Source organism: Petaurus breviceps, unplaced genomic scaffold (assembly GCF_028583685.1).
Source record: "Petaurus breviceps papuanus isolate PSGF00001 unplaced genomic scaffold, PetGlider_PUasm1.0 126, whole genome shotgun sequence".
Classification (NCBI taxonomy): Eukaryota; Metazoa; Chordata; class Mammalia; order Diprotodontia; family Petauridae; genus Petaurus; species Petaurus breviceps.
This window is the reverse complement of record NW_027185655.1, coordinates 7,105,468-7,121,022: the sequence shown is the minus strand read 5'-3', so window position 1 is coordinate 7,121,022 and position 15,555 is coordinate 7,105,468. Positions and strand designations below refer to the sequence as shown.

At 39.9% G+C, this 15,555-nt stretch overlaps 1 protein-coding gene across 1 annotated transcript in view; it reads left to right on the top strand.

Annotated features, from left to right (window-relative positions):
* Positions 1-3,529, top strand: part of CCDC158 (coiled-coil domain containing 158) — a 94,557-nt gene extending 91,028 nt beyond the window's left edge. Inside the window, exons 24-25 of the mRNA XM_069092199.1 lie at positions 1,625-1,732; positions 3,325-3,529. Of these exons, the coding sequence (XP_068948300.1) occupies positions 1,625-1,732; positions 3,325-3,401 (185 nt within the window). The 3' untranslated portion in view covers positions 3,402-3,529. The remainder of the gene's footprint in view (positions 1-1,624; positions 1,733-3,324) is intronic.
* The last annotated feature ends 12,026 nt before the right edge of the window (positions 3,530-15,555 follow it).

The window sequence follows — 15,555 nt, the reverse complement described above, 5'->3', positions numbered from 1 at the left end:
CATAGAGATTTCATATGGCTTTAGCTTTATGAAGCAAAATGACCCATTTAAAACAAACTCTAACTGATACTCTATGAGAGCCCTTTTTGTTTTTGTTTCCTTTCTTTCTTTTGAAAGCAGAATAGCCTGTGACTTACATATATTAATCAGATGATTTGGTATTTTCCCCATGAGTCAGTAGTTTATATTTTTCTTTTATGTTTAAATATTGTTCCCATCCTTATGAATTCAGTGTCCTTCAGCCCCCAGTTCTTGCAAGTACGGTTACTGTTGTACAGATACTTTGTAAATCTTGGCACATTGTGTTGACTTGACTTATCATATAACTTTGTCAAGAGTTCTCATTCTTTAATTACCAGTTCATTTGTTATATCTAAAAGTAAAAGAATGCCCAAATCAAGATCCAGCCACTGTTTCTTCACCAGTCTGAATGTTTTTTCTGATTCTTCTTTCTTTGCCTTTACTCATCTTTTTTATTTCTACTTTATTTATTTTTGGAGGGGAGGAGTCAGGGCAATTAGGGTTAAGTGACTTGCCCAAGGTCACACAGCTAGTAAGTCTGTCAAGTGTCTGAGGCTAGATTTGAACTCAGGTTATCTCTGTGGCTGGTTCTCTATTCATTGCACCACCTAGCTGCCCCATCTTTTTTATTTCTGTGAAGATAATTCTCAGATCTAATTATGTAGCCCTAACATCTCGTTCGACTTCCAAGTCCCTCATCTGCAGTTGCCTATGGGACATTGTGAATTGGATGTCCTATAGGCATCTTTGATTCAGCGTGTGTAAAGCTGAACACATTATCTACCCCCCTGCCAACGCTTCCTTCTTCCTAACTTCCCTGTTGAGGACATCCCCACCACTTTGAGTCACCCAGATGACACCCTCAATTGCCCACTCTCTCTCACCTCCTTCCATGTTGAATTACAGGCATAACTCCGAGACACTGTGGCTTGGGTTCCAGACCACCACAACAAAGCAAATATTTTAGTCACACAACACAAAAGTGTTAACAATGCCTGCCTTAAATTGTACCAAGCCAACCCCAAAGGAGGCTTTCAGCTCACTCGGGTTTCATCATCAAAACCTTTAGTTGCAGTGAGGGGTCTCTTAGTAAATATCGAATGTTCCCCTCACCAGTGCTGTCCATAACTGAAAAATAGCGAATTGGATTTTTTACAAACAATAAGACCCATTTCTTTGGTTTTATTTGTATTCCTTTGTAATTGAAAGATTCATTTGTTTGTTTGTTTCTTCTTAAGACTGAGGCTCCTATTCTCACCCAGACTGGAAGGTCAGTGGCTGCTCACAGCCTGGTCCTGATAAGCACAGAGGCTTTATCCTGCTCCTTTCCAACCTTGCTGGCTTTGATGCTCCAGGCAGCCTGGCAGTGTCCCCCTGCTGCTGGCTCATACTAAGGCGGGGGTAGGCCTAGCCTCCTGCAGCACAGAACTTTAGAGCTCAAAAACCCAACAGCTCCAGCCTTCTCAGGAGCTGGGGGCCCAGCAGGTTCACGTACTTTAGAGATGCCTGGCCTTTACTGAGTACTTTCCAAGACAAACAGTTGGCTAGGAATGGATTTTTTGTAATCATTTCTAATTTTATGCTTAAATTTTATTGTTGTTAGTTTCTCAGAGTCAACCAGTAGAAACAACTGGAAAAACATGTAGGAAGCTACAGAACAGACTGGAAAGTTTACAAAATCTGGTAGAAGATTTACAAATGAAGAACCAAGGTATTGAATGAGGTTCGGGGGTGGGGGAGGGACCCTCCAGGCTCTTAGGAAAATTGGCCTGTTTCTCTCCAAAATGCCCTTCTAATGGGTACTCATGAGTGACATTGGTGAGCATAGGAAGGATGTGAGAACAGAACTAAGACTCAAGTCCTAAGTCAGCCTTGGAGGCTCCTGCCCCTAATTACAACGTAGGAAAGTAAGTCGTGTTTTCTTAATACAGTAAGAAATTGGGAGAGAAAAATAAAATTATTAGAGAAATCTTCTAAAGTCTTTCCAAGACAAAAATTATCCTACTGACCAGTAGGACCAATACTCTGAGTAAGCTGTCTTTTGTGATCTCTTCTCTGCTCTCCATTAGGTGTAAGCACAGAAGCAATTGGAGATTGTTTCATTCTCGGTCTTTGTAACCCCAGCACCTAGCACAGGGACAGACACAGCAAGGGCTGGCTGACTGATGGATTGATTTGAGCATCACAGTACACAATTTGGCCAATTCAATTCAATTCAACCTTTCTTAATGGCACACAGTAGATATTGATGCCAGGCACTATGCCAGCATCTGGAGATCTGAAGACAGTCCCTGCCTTCCAGGGCTGACATTCTATTGAGAAATATGGCAGGTATCCAAAGAAAAGCTGAAAAAGAGCTGACATTGAGGACTTGTTCAAACATAGCCTGATGTAAGATTGAAAGGCCTTTACAAAGGTGAATTACTATTGTTTTCTCTTTTGGTTTTGATGGTCTCTGATTTCAAAACTATGATCATGTCATGGGATCATAGATGTAGAGAACTCGGAATCTGTGTGTCTCAATGTCCTCCTTTTACAGGGGAGGAAACTGAGGCCAAGGGAAGTTATATCACATCCATAGTAAGCACCAGAGATGCCATAATATGAAAACAGCTCAGAGGCCCCTAGTCCAGCAACAGAAGGGGAACTGGAAAGAGCAGAGGGGCAAAAATCAAGGGAGGAGGGGCAGCCAACATGGGGAGATGCATTAGAGAGATTAAGATGAGGTCTGAGAAAAAGTCTGTCAAATTAAACAGTTAGGAACCTTGATTACCTGTAGGGAGTAATTTTAGTGGGTGATAAAGTTGGAAGTCAGAATTGATTAAGTTCAAAATATATTTGTATTAAGTCAGTTGACTTTTTAAACTAGGGTAGAGTGAATGGTGTTTTGTACCAGAGCACTGAAATTTAGAGGGCCCTCACAGAATTTGGACTGCTACTGGCATAGAAATAACTGAATTTTGCACCTAGTTAGCAGGAATCATTAGCTTGTCTATGATGGCTTCCCTCTGCCCCTCAGCACCCCCAGAGGAGCTCCTCTGGAACCTGGTCTCACCTGGAGTCGCTATGACCTATCTGGAGGCAGCATTCCCAGCAGTGCAAGCCCCAGGTGTCTTGCCCCCTCACTCCCTCACCCCCAACGAATTGCCTTAAAACAATGATTTAAGGGCATGACCTGTTCGGTTTGCTGCGTGCTTCAAAACTGCTAGTTATGGCTCTGCTTTTAAACAGCATTCCAATAGCCTGACACCCCCTTTGCTTCTGCTCAGCCCAGGCTCATTTGTGGTTTATTACCTTTTTCAGCAATGTCTTCAATGATCAGGAATCAAGAAAAAAGGATACAAAAAGTGAAAGACCAAGAGAAGATGCTATTGAAGTGAACCATCCCTTGCTTCATTTTTACATATGGACTATGCCTAATTAGCTGTCATGTTAAACATACCTATTATTCTGTGGAAGGTTTTTTCTGTGAAAGTTTAATAAAAGAGTCAGAGTCAGAGTCAATAAACATTTATTAAGTGCTTGCTTGGTGCTGGGCACCCTGCTGAGCTCTGTGCACACAAAGAAAGGCATAGTCCTGCCCTCAGGAGCTCACAGTCTTGGGGGGAGGGGTGGAGACAGAAGATAGAAAGAAGCTGAAAAGTGGTCGGGGCATGATGACGTTCTGCAGCTGGTGGGAAATTATCTGAGGAGGTGGGATTTTCCAACTTGCTGTCATCTTATAGAATGAGTTTCTGGAGATGATGAAGTGAAGAAATGTATCTGGGTGGGAAATGGTGAGAAGAATTCCTCGGGTGATCCTTAAAATGGAAAAGGACTGGGAAGGAGCTGTCCAATGTCCTTAACCCACCCTTTCCAATCAGAAGGAGGAGGGGATCCTGAGGGGGTGTGAATTTCTCAGTGGATGTCATCTTTAAGAATAAAGATTGAGGAGATGATGAAGTCTAGGAAAGTAGCTGGGTGGGGAATGATGAGAATTCTGTGGGTGCCATCTTGAAATGATGGAAGATCAGGGAGGAGCTCCCAGATATCCACCTTAGTTTTATTATCACTGTTTGAAATGAAACAGGCCTGTGATGAATGAGTTCCCAAAGGCAGGAAAAACCAAAACCAAAACCCAAGACCAGATGGATCTACAAATAAATTCTACCAAACATTAACGAGCAATTCCAGTGCTACATAAATTGTTGGAAAAAAGTAGATAAAGAAGGAGTCCTACCAAATTCTTTCTATGACACAAGCAGGGAGAGTCAAAACAGAGAAAACTATAGATGAATTTCCCTAATGAATATGGGTGCAAAAATTTAAATACTAGCAAGGAGATTACAGCAATGTATCACAAAGCTCATATACCATGAATAGACTGTATTTATACCAGGAATGCAGGGCTGGTCCAATATTAAGAAAATTGTAAGTGTTAATTGGCTATATCAATAACAAAAACAAAAATCATGTGATTTCAATTTTGTTGTGGCTCAGTCATTTCAAAAGTGTCCAACTCTCTGTGACCCCACTTAGAATTTTCTTGTCAAAAATACTGGGAAGATTTGCCCTTTCCTTCTCCAGCTCATTTTATAGATGAAGAAACTGAGGCAAACAGAGCTAACTGACTTGCCCAGGGTCACACCGCTAGCAAGTGTCTGAGGCCAGATTTGAACTCAGGAAGATGAGTCTTCCTGACCTCAGGCCTGGCACTCTATCCACTGTACCATCTGGCTTCTCTTCATGGTTTCAATAGATGCAGAAAAAACTTTTTTGACAAAATACAAAATTGATTTCTATTTTTAAAAAAAATCCTAGGAAGCACTGGAATTGTTCTTTTTTTGGTCTTTACTAATTTGTTTACTTTTAGTTTACAAGATTCAGTTCTACAATCCCTTGAGTTTCAAATTTTCTCCTCTCCCCCCCCCCCCCCATGGCAGCATGCAATCAAGTATAGGATCTGCAAATACAGAATTGTTCTTTAAATGTTTGGTAGAATTACCTTGTAAATTTATCTGGTCCTGGTTCCCCTCTCCACCCCCTCTTAGTTCATTTATCACATGATTTTAATTTCAAATACAGATTATAAATGAAGGAGCACAGGAATAGCTTTTTTTTCCTTAAAATGATAGTAATACCTATCTGAAACCAAGAGCAAGCATGATCTGTAATGGGGATAACCTAGAAACCTTTCCAGTAAAATTAAGAGTGAAGCAAGGATGTTCATTAGATTAGGTACACAACATATAGAAATAAGAAAGACAATAATTTAGTATTTGATGCCCCTAAAACTTCCAGCTATTGGGGTTAAAAACTCACTATTGGACAGAAACTCTTGGGAAAACTGGGAAGAAGTCTGACAAAAACTAGGTATAGATTAACCTCTCACACTGTATATTCCAATATAAACTCAAAATGGTTACATGGTTTAGAAATAAAAGGTGATTTAAGCAAATGAGTGGCACATGAAAGAAATTATCTGTCAGATCTATGGGTGGAAGAAGAATTTGCAACCAAAAGAGAGAGAGAGAGAGAGAGAGAGAGAGAGAGAGAGAGAGAGAGAGAGAGAGAGAGACAAACTCACAGGAGGTCGAAGAAATAATTTTGATTAAAGAAAAAGGTTTTGGACAAAACCCTAAGTAGCCAAAATTAGGAGAAAAGCAGGAAACTTGAAAAAAAAACTTTTCAGCAAACTTTTCCAATAAAGAACCTATTTCTAAAAGATATAGAGAACTGAATCAAATCTGCAAGAATAAAAGTCATTCCCCAATTGATAAATGATTGAAGGATATGAATAGGAAGAAATTAAAATTATCAATAACCATGTAAAATGCTTGAAATTAAGAATAGAACAATGACAATTAAAACAATACTGAGGTACCACCTTGTACCCATCAGATTGGCTGAGATGACAAAAAAGAAAAATGATAAATGCTGGAGGGGATATGGGAAAATAGGCACACTAATACACTACTGGTAGAGCTATGAAATTCTCCTACTATTCTGAAAAGCAAGTTGGGACTATGCCCAAACACTGTGGAACTGTACATACCTACATGGCTGATGCAGACATTTGTTTTGCATATCTCTATTTATAATGGTGGGCTTTTTTTATGGCCTGGGGAGGGGTGAGAAAGGAAGAGCATTTGGAACTGAAAATAAAATAGAACAAAAATTTTTTAAAAGAAGTACGCCTAGTAGTGTATAGTGAAACTGTAATAAAATCCTAAATAATGTTAGGTTTCAAATGCATCTGTGTTTTATTATTATTCTGTATCAATGTTATGAGCTACTTATGTTGTAATATGTACATGTGAGTATATCTCTTATTATCCTTGAGAACATGGCCATTTAATTTACCAAACTTTAGAAAATTTTTTTTGGGTGGGAAAACTGCATTTAGATGGAAAATTTTAAACAATGTCCATGTGTTAGGAAAAGATTGGTCTACCAAACAGAAGAACCATCTCCAGAATACTGATATCAATTCATTTTTTGACACTAGTCTCATTGTTTACTATGTAATTATCAACAAGGAAAAGTTTGAACTCCTAACCAAAAGTCACAGAAAGAATTCTCTTATTGTAATAGCAAATTAAATAACTCCTCAGACCTTTGTATGAGAGAAAATGATTACATATTTGAGTGAGATTTACAACAATGCAGCAAGAAATAAGAACTTCTGAGCTTGCCCCTGAACAAGAGTAAATTAATCCTCAATAATCCTAAACTTCAACTACTTTTAATACCTCGAAAGGTTTGCATCTGTAGTAATTAGCCTAATTAGATTTTTAAAAATCTAATTTACATTATATTATATGATGAAACAATTACATGTTGAAACAATTTTTTAGTATTTCTTTAAAAACAATTTTGAGTTTCAAATTCTTTCACTCCCTCTGTCCCTCCTTCCTCTGCTCCCTCCTTAAGACAGTAAGCAATTAGACATAGGCTATATATGTGCAACCATGTAAAAAATTTCAATATTAGTCATTTTGTACAAGAAGACAAATAAAAGAAAAAATGAAAGAAAGTGAAAAATAGCATGCTTTAGTCTATATTCAAGGAACATAAATTCTTCCTGTGGAGTCGGATAGTATGTTCCATCATTAGTCCTCTGGGATTGTTTTTGGATCATTGTATTGCTGAGAATAGCTAAATCATTAATAATTCATTGAACAATATTGCTGCTACTGTGTACAATGTTCTCCTGGTTCTGCTCACGTCACTTTGCATCAATTCAAGCAAATCTTTCCAGGTTTTTCTGAAAACATCCTTGTCATTTCTTATAGCAAAATAATATTCCATTATAATCATATGGCACAGCTTGTTGAATCATTCCCCGATTGATGAGCATTTCTTTGATTTCTAATTCTTAGCCACCACAAAAAGAGCTGCTGTAAATATTTTTGTACAAATAGGTCCTTTTCCCTTTTTTTGGATGTCTTTGTAATATAGACCTAGCAGTTGTATTGCTAGATCAAAGGGTGTGCAAAGCCCTTTGGTCATATAGTTCCAAATAACTCTCCAGAATTGTTGAATCAGTTCACAGTTGAATCAATGCACAACAATGCATTGTTGTCCCAATTTTCTCACATGCCCTCCAACATTTATCATTTCCCTTTTTTGTCATATTAGCCAGTCTGATAGGTATGAGATGGTATCTCAGAGTTGCTTTAATTTGCATTTCTCTAATCAATAGTGATTGAGTCCATTTTTTCATATGATTATAGATAGCTTTGATTTCTTTGTCTGAAAACATTCATAAACTTTGACCATTTATCAGTTGGGAAATGACTTATAAATTCGACTCAGTTCTCAGTATGTTTGAAAAGAGTTAATAACAGGTATTGTAAGTGGAATTTTTCTTTCTCTGTCTTGAGGCTGGACTTTGTTGGTAACATATAGAAATGCTCCTAATTAGATTTCAAGGAGGGAGGCATTTTGCATGTAACCATGTAACATAAAACAAGTGAGATAGAAACCAAATATTTCATTTATGTAAAATGAATACTATGTCATTTAAGATGATAAATTGAATCACCAGAAAAAAAAAAGAAGAGACTAAAAAGAAGCTTGTTATATTTTTGTTCTGCACTTTGTTGGACTTTGTGATTAGTGTTAAGAGAGCAGGGCCTAAGAGTGTTGTTATTCTCTATAGATTTTTTTTTTACACATTAGGTAAGGGGACTTTCTCTAAATGAGTCAAATTGATATTTCAGAAGAAAGGGGCTGCTTCCTATTATAACCAAGTTCTTAACCTTTTTGGTCAAGAACCCAATTAGCAATCTAGTGAAGCCTACAGACTCCTTTTCAAAATGTTTTTAAATGCATAAAAATAACATAAAAACAAAGATTATAAAGGAAATCAATTATGTTGAAATAAAGTTATCAAAATAATAATTTAAAAAAGTTCACAAACACCAAGTTAAGAACCGTTGAGCTACACAGTCTGCAATAGAGCATGGCCTCTAGGTTTTAGTGATCTTCTAAGAATAGGTTTTTATGGAGGAGAGTAATCTGGGTGTAACTACAGGAATGAGGAACAGAGTTCATCAGCTCCATTTGCCTCTTCTAATTTTACTAAAGGGAAACTCCAGTATAATCTTCATGGCCAGAGATAGCTGCCAGCAGGTGGCATTGTTAGAGTTAAAAGAAATTGTCTTACCCCTGCCCAAATAGAAAGGGCAGGCTCAGGGGAACAGTCACTGAAGCAAAGTGATTCAAAAATAAAATTGGACACAAGAACTTTTGTTAACTAGATGGGTAAAATTGTGAGTCTGACTCACAAAAGAGTAGAAATAGGCTTTGATTATCTCACAAAAGCCTCTCTTGCAGAAAAGAGGTCATGCAAGATCACAGATTAGAAGGAACCTTAAAGGCACTCTAATGCAAACCTCTCATTTTAAAGATGAATAAGTTTAGGTTCAGGGATGTTAGGTCACAGTAAACATCACATATGGGATTGTAATCCAGGTCATATGACTCCAGAGCCAACACACTTTCCACTGAACCACACTGCCTGCCTAAATTTCATTAAGAACTCATAGATAACATCAAAACAAATGTAGCCTAGCAGTTGGCGTTAGCAGCTCATAGATTAGTAGAGAAAACAGTTCACAGCTCAGCAGAGAAAGCAACTCAACAGTGGACATCACCAGTTCTATGGGCAAATGGCAAGCATCAGTTTCAGAGACAGAGAAGCATTCCTGTTAGGAGTGTCGTGCATGTGATGTGGAGTGGCAAGGAGTCCTGCCTTAGGAGTGTGAATTGCCCAACCTGTGTGTTCCCTTCTACACATGCTTCCTGGCTACAAATGTTCCCTATGTGTGTTTCTTTTCCTACATATATTCCCTGAATTCATATGTTCTCTAAGCATGTTGTCTCTCTCACAAGTATTTCCTGGGTCTGTGTGCTCCCTCTCCCACAAGTGGCCCAAGACTCTAAAGGAAAGTTTACCCATTTGAGTACAAAGACATCTATATTATTATTATTTATTTGATTGCATTTTAATCAAATGTCTTTTGTTTTGAATTCTTTTGCTTGCCTTATAAAAGAGAAACATCAGTAGGGGTTCATGAAGTGATGATCCAAATGTACCTTGAATCCGAGGGTAGCTTTCAGGGTCCCACGTTTGAGAGGGGCATCATCTACATTGTAATTTTATCCACTATTTGTACATTTTTTCTGGATTCTGTGGTATAATAGGGATCTGAGGTAGATTTTTCTTTTTTTATATATTTTTCCCAGGATATTATTAGGCAGCAAAATTTGTTGTGATTTTTACAGGCTAAACAAGATGATTTTTAAAATAACTGTTCCACTGTTATATGTCATGGAAGCCTTGTTGTTTATTTTTAAAGTTATGTGAAATTATTTCTGGTATTGAATTTTTTTAAAGTTAGTATTATATATTAGAAAGCTGGTGTTCAGTGGTAGGAATTGACCCATATTAGGGACTATTGGTTTTGAAGGTTCCCGGTGAGGATGATACTGTGCAGGACATACATCATACTATGGATATGTTAGGGAGATCTGAAGTACAGAATATATTATATCTCTAGGAAGGCAAAGAAAGCGTAAATGATCTGATACAGTGACATATTCCAGCATTCTCTAAATGATGATTATTGGTGGGGTTGATTAGAAACTCTTAAGTCCCCTTTTTGATTGTTTATGAACAGATGCAAAACAAAGTGAGTATCACCAGGAGAACAATTTATACAGTAACAATATTGTAAAGACAAACAATTTTCAAAAACTCAAGAACTCTGATCAGTATAAGGACCAACCATGACTTCAGAGTTCTCATGATAAAACATTCTGTGTACATCCAGATAGAGGGGTAAAGAACTCAGCATCAGGTCATTTTGAGACTGAGATATTTTATTTTGGACCCAGTCAGTGTAGGAATCTGTTTCATTTTATTAAGCACATTTATTACAAGGGTTTTGTTTTTCTTTCTTTTTCAATTGGAGGGGTTGGGAAGGAGAAGAGATGGATTTTCATTCATTGAAAAGTGAAATTAAACTTAAAAAAATTAAGTCCCTTATTCCATTTAACAGAGGATGGTTAGGGAGTTTAACCGTCATGATGGGAGGAGGATGGACTGTACTTGAGGTAAGGGGTCTTCTGGCTGAACTACCGTGTTTCTCCGATAATAAGACACTGTCTTATTAATTTTTTTGGAAAGAAAAACACCAGAGGGCTTATTTTCAGGGGAGGGCTTATGTTGTCCTGCCTCAGCTCTCCTCCACGGTGCTGCTCTCAATGGCGCCAGCAAGCAAATCACTGGGGAAGAACAGGATGACGCTCTCACTGCTGCAGCTCTGATTGGATGCAGCTCGGAGCGTGGCGTGCGTTTCACGGTAGGGGAGAGAGGGGGGGACGGTGCATACAGAGGGTACCGTAATGTAGTGTGTAGCGCAGGGGATCACCTTCACTACAGTAGCAATCTCAATAGGGCTTATTTTCGGGGGAGGGCTTATTTTAGAGGAATCTTACACAGTAAGGGGAGGGCTTATTTTCGGGATAGGTCTTATTATCGGGGAAACACGGTAGCACCATGGCCAGCAATCAATGCCATGGGGCCCGTGCCACACTCAGGAGTCAGTGATCCTCAGGCAGGATGATCCATTTCCTGACTTGGCACTGGCTTTCCTCACTTCTGCTTCCTTCAATCCTTTTCTTCCTTCAAGTACCGTCTTTTATGTGTAGCTTTTATTGATCCCCCAAAATGCTGAAACCCTCCTCCAACTGCCTTTTATTTATATTCATTCCAGTATTTATATCCCTAGCCCTTAGCACAGTGTCTGGCGCATAGTAGGCACTTAATATATGTCTCCTTTCTCCCTCCCATACCTTCATTCCTCCCTTCCTCTTTTGCTTCCTTCTTCTCTTCCTACTTTCCTTCTGTCTTCCCTCCTTTTTTCCTTCCCTCCTCCCTCCCTTTAGTCTCCCTCCATCCCATGGAATGGGATGTTACTGTGCTATAAGAAATGACAAATATGATTCAGAGAAGCATAGACTTACATGAACTGGGATGTAAACAGAGCCAGAAAAGCAAACTACAAATTCTACAGCAATGCCAATGGAAAGAACAATCCCCAGAAAATAAATGAAAATGAGGACTCAAAACCACAAAGAGGTTGGTCCTGAAGAAGAGATGTAAGAAGAAATCTCCCTTCACTCTTTTGCAGAAGTCGGCGGTACAAAGTGTGGAGCGCTACATGCAATGGCAATTTTTTTCCTGCTATATTAGACCTGTTTTGCTGCAATTTTGACCTTCCAAGGCAGGCCTGTCCACCCCAGTATTCCATTTATCTATCTATCTATCTATCTATCTATCTATCTATCTATCTATCTATCTATCTATCTATCTATTCATTTACTTATTTATTCATTCATTTATTTTTTGCTTTTTGGAGGGCAATTGGGGTTAAGTGACTTGCCCAAGGTCACACGGCTAGTTTTTGTGTTAAGTGTCTGAGGTAAAATTTGAACTCAGGTCCTCCTGACTCCAGAGTGGGTGCTCTATTCACTGTGCCACCTAGCTGCTCCAAGTGTTCCCTTTATAAGAAGGGGGTGAGCTTGAGACTAGAATTCTTTCCTGTTTGATTTTAAATCCTGCATTCCTGATAGTGTTTTGCACATAATCAATTCTTAGTAAGTATTTGCTGCTGTGACTACTAAGTTTATTTTTAGTCCAAAAGTGCTGAGTCAGGTTTTGTTGAAGTGCTCCTACTGTTTCCTAATCCTTCCCCCGACACTCTGACGCTGCCCCGACCAAATGGCAGCTGCAGGGTTTTTGGTGACAGCTGTAGCCCTGCATCAGACCAATAGCTGCGTGGCTTTCTGGCAGCTGTGGTTTCTCAGCCTGGAAAGAGGCTGAACCATCATAAGATCTGGGCTGGGGGAGGCCATTCCAAGGGTCTGGCAAGTTTTAAACAAATCTCTTTGTGCTGGAGTAAGGGGCCAGCAGCAACGATGTTGAACGTTTTTGAATGAGAACTCATTTTTGAAAATACAGCTAGAAAGATAATCTTGATCTTTCCCAAGGAAATCCAAAGCATTGGTGAATCATCCATCTCCTTTCTCCTTTTTCCATCTGAAGGGGAAGAGGTTTTAAAGCCTCAGTTCCTCTTTCCTAAACCTCCCTTACTGTTTCACTTACCTCTGGCTTTCTCTGGATGAAAGATTGATCTGAATCATTGTCTTAAATCACATAAAGAGATCGAAAACTGAGAAAGCCTTTGGTTGTTTAAATCCACACAATATTTGTATAAGTTGGGGGATCCCATCTGTGGTAAAAATTGTCACTAAATACTTTAACTAGGGGATGAGCTAATAATATTTTATTAATCTCAATTAACAAGCTCCTGAAAATAGCAGTGGGAAAGGATATATGAAACTATAGGCCATTCACCTGGGCTAAAAAAAACCTGGGAGTTTATCTTCTGTCCCCAGAAGCTTTGAACAAAGATGGCTGGGGTAATTTCCATTTCTCCCAGTCTTCAAAGAGGAAGAAAGGGAAAAAAGAAGCCAGTTAGAGTTAGGGGGAAGGCAACCCCCGAAAGCCAGCATCCATGGGCAGAGAGAGGGAGAGACCATTTGGGAAATTTTCTTCCTTCTCCTTACTGAAAAGAGGGAGAAAGTCCTCCTCAGGCAAACTGCCCTCCAAGGCTGTAGTGGCAAGCACCCCAGCGTCCCCAGGGTCGCTGCCACCACAGGTTCTTGGATCTGCTTTGATAAAGGAAAGCAACTCAAAATGGGTTAACAAGCTTACTTTAATCAGCCAAATACGTATCGTTTATCTAGTTCAGGGGGAAAAGGTCAGCACCCCCAACTTCAGAATATACAGACAGAATTATCAAGACAGAAACAGATCAAGTAGACAGATTTCAAACTGTCCAACCATTACATCCATACCCAATCAACATCTGGGTTTCAACATCTGGGTTTTTGAAAGCCGAGGGGGGGCTCTGAACAATGGCTTCCCAGAGTTTCATCTGATCAAATCACAGAACACTTCTCAAAGTGAGCCCCAAAACAAAGCCTCACATCAGGGCTTACATAGCCTTCTCCTGGTTCAGAGAATGTAACAACCTTATTGACTCACTGGCCAATCAAAAAGTATCCACTGAAAAACAAGCCTCCCACCCTAGGCTCCAGGTGCACTTTAGCCTAGGGGCAGGGAAGATCTTACAAATTTACATTCCCATTACAATGGCATAGAGTGGCTATGAAGCAGTGTGATATAAAAATGGCATCTCAGTGATGTGTTAGCTTGAAAATCATTAAATGAATTGGCCTGTGTCAAAAATGCATTATTTTAACTATGGAACACCAAGCTGAGATTGTCCAAATCCAGCATTCATTTTACATTCAGAAATATATGCTCTCCAGTCTCTATAAAACAATTTCCCCATCTCTGTTGTGGGAGCCATCATCGTCCCACCACCCAGGCTTCCAGCGGCAACATCATCCTCACTTGCATTCGCTCCATTCAGCCAATCTGCTCTTTTCATTACATCTTTCCTATTCATTCCATCCTCTCCACTCATGCAGATGCTGTCCTGGTGCAGGTCCTTAATTTTGCTCACCTGGACTATGGCAACAGCCAGTTTCCCTCTCTCAAGCTTCCTTCCCTCCCCCCACTCCCATCCGTCCTCCACTCAGTGATTTTCCTGATAAGCAAATCATGTCACCATTTGACTCCATAAACTCCAATGGCTCCCTAGTATCTCTAGGATTAAATATAAAATCCTCTGGCATTTAAAAGCCTGATACCTTCCTACCTCTTTAGCCTCCTTGTACTTATTTCCCTTCACCTACTCTGAGATCCAGTGACACTGACCTCCTTTCTGTTCTGCAGATATGCTAGTCCATCTCCAGACTCCATGCTTTTTTTTTTGAGGGGGAGAAGCAATCAGGATTAAATAACTTGCCCAGGGTCACACAGCCAGTAAGCTTCTGAGGCTGGATTTGAACTCAGGTATCCCTACTCCAGGGCCTGTGCTCTCTCTACTCTATCCACTCCATGCATTTTTACTGGCTGCCATCCATGCCTGAAATGCTCTCCCTCCTGGCACCCCTGGCCAGATCCACCTTGACTCAAATCCCCCCTTCAGCAAGAGACCTTTTTGGCTCCTTCTGCCTCTCCCCAAACTTTCTGTCTGATTTTCATTTTCATGTGATCTCTCTCTCTCTGTCTCTCTCTCTCTGTCTCTCTGTCTCTCTCTGTCTCTCTCTCTCTCTCTGTCTCTGTCTCTCTCTCTGTCTCTCTGTCTCTCTGTCTCTCTGTCTCTCTCTCTCTCTGTCTCTCTCTCTCTCTCTCTCTCTCTCTCTCTCTCTCTCTCTGTCTCTCTATCTCTCTGTCTCTCTGTCTCTCTCTCTCTGTGTCTGTCTGTCTGTCTAGTGTCTATGTGTCTAGTATGTACGCAGTTACCTGCATTTTGTGTTCCCCTTATGGGCTGAGACACTGTCTTTGCCTTTCTTTGTATTCCCAGTTAGCATGGTACTTTGTACCATAGGAATAAATGCCTGTTGACTCCCTGACTGACCAGTGGAGACAAAAATCGCTCAAAATCTCATTTTGATGCAGTTTTCTCATTCAAAATAGAATCTTTCCATCATAAGCAGAAATGTTGAGCTACCTGTTTGGTACCATGAGACACCATAATAAGGTTCTTTTTACACAGTCCAGGCAAGACCTTCCCCAGTTGACCCAATGTGTTTCTTTTTTTTTTTTTTTTAAAGCAATCGGGGTTAAGTAACTTGCTCAAGGTTACACGGCCAGTTATTTCTGGGTGTGGTGCTGAGTATCTGAGCCCAGATTTGATCCATGTCATCCCGACACTGGAGCCGGTGCTCTTACTTGCTGAGCCACCTGGCCGCCCCTAAGCAATTGGGGTTAAGTAACTTGCTCAAGGTTACACGGCCAGGTGTTTCTGGGTGGGTGCTAAGTGTCTGAGCCCGGGATTCGATCTCCAGGTCTTCTCAACACTGGAGCCGGTGCTCTTACTCGCTGTGCTACCTGGCCACCCCTACCCA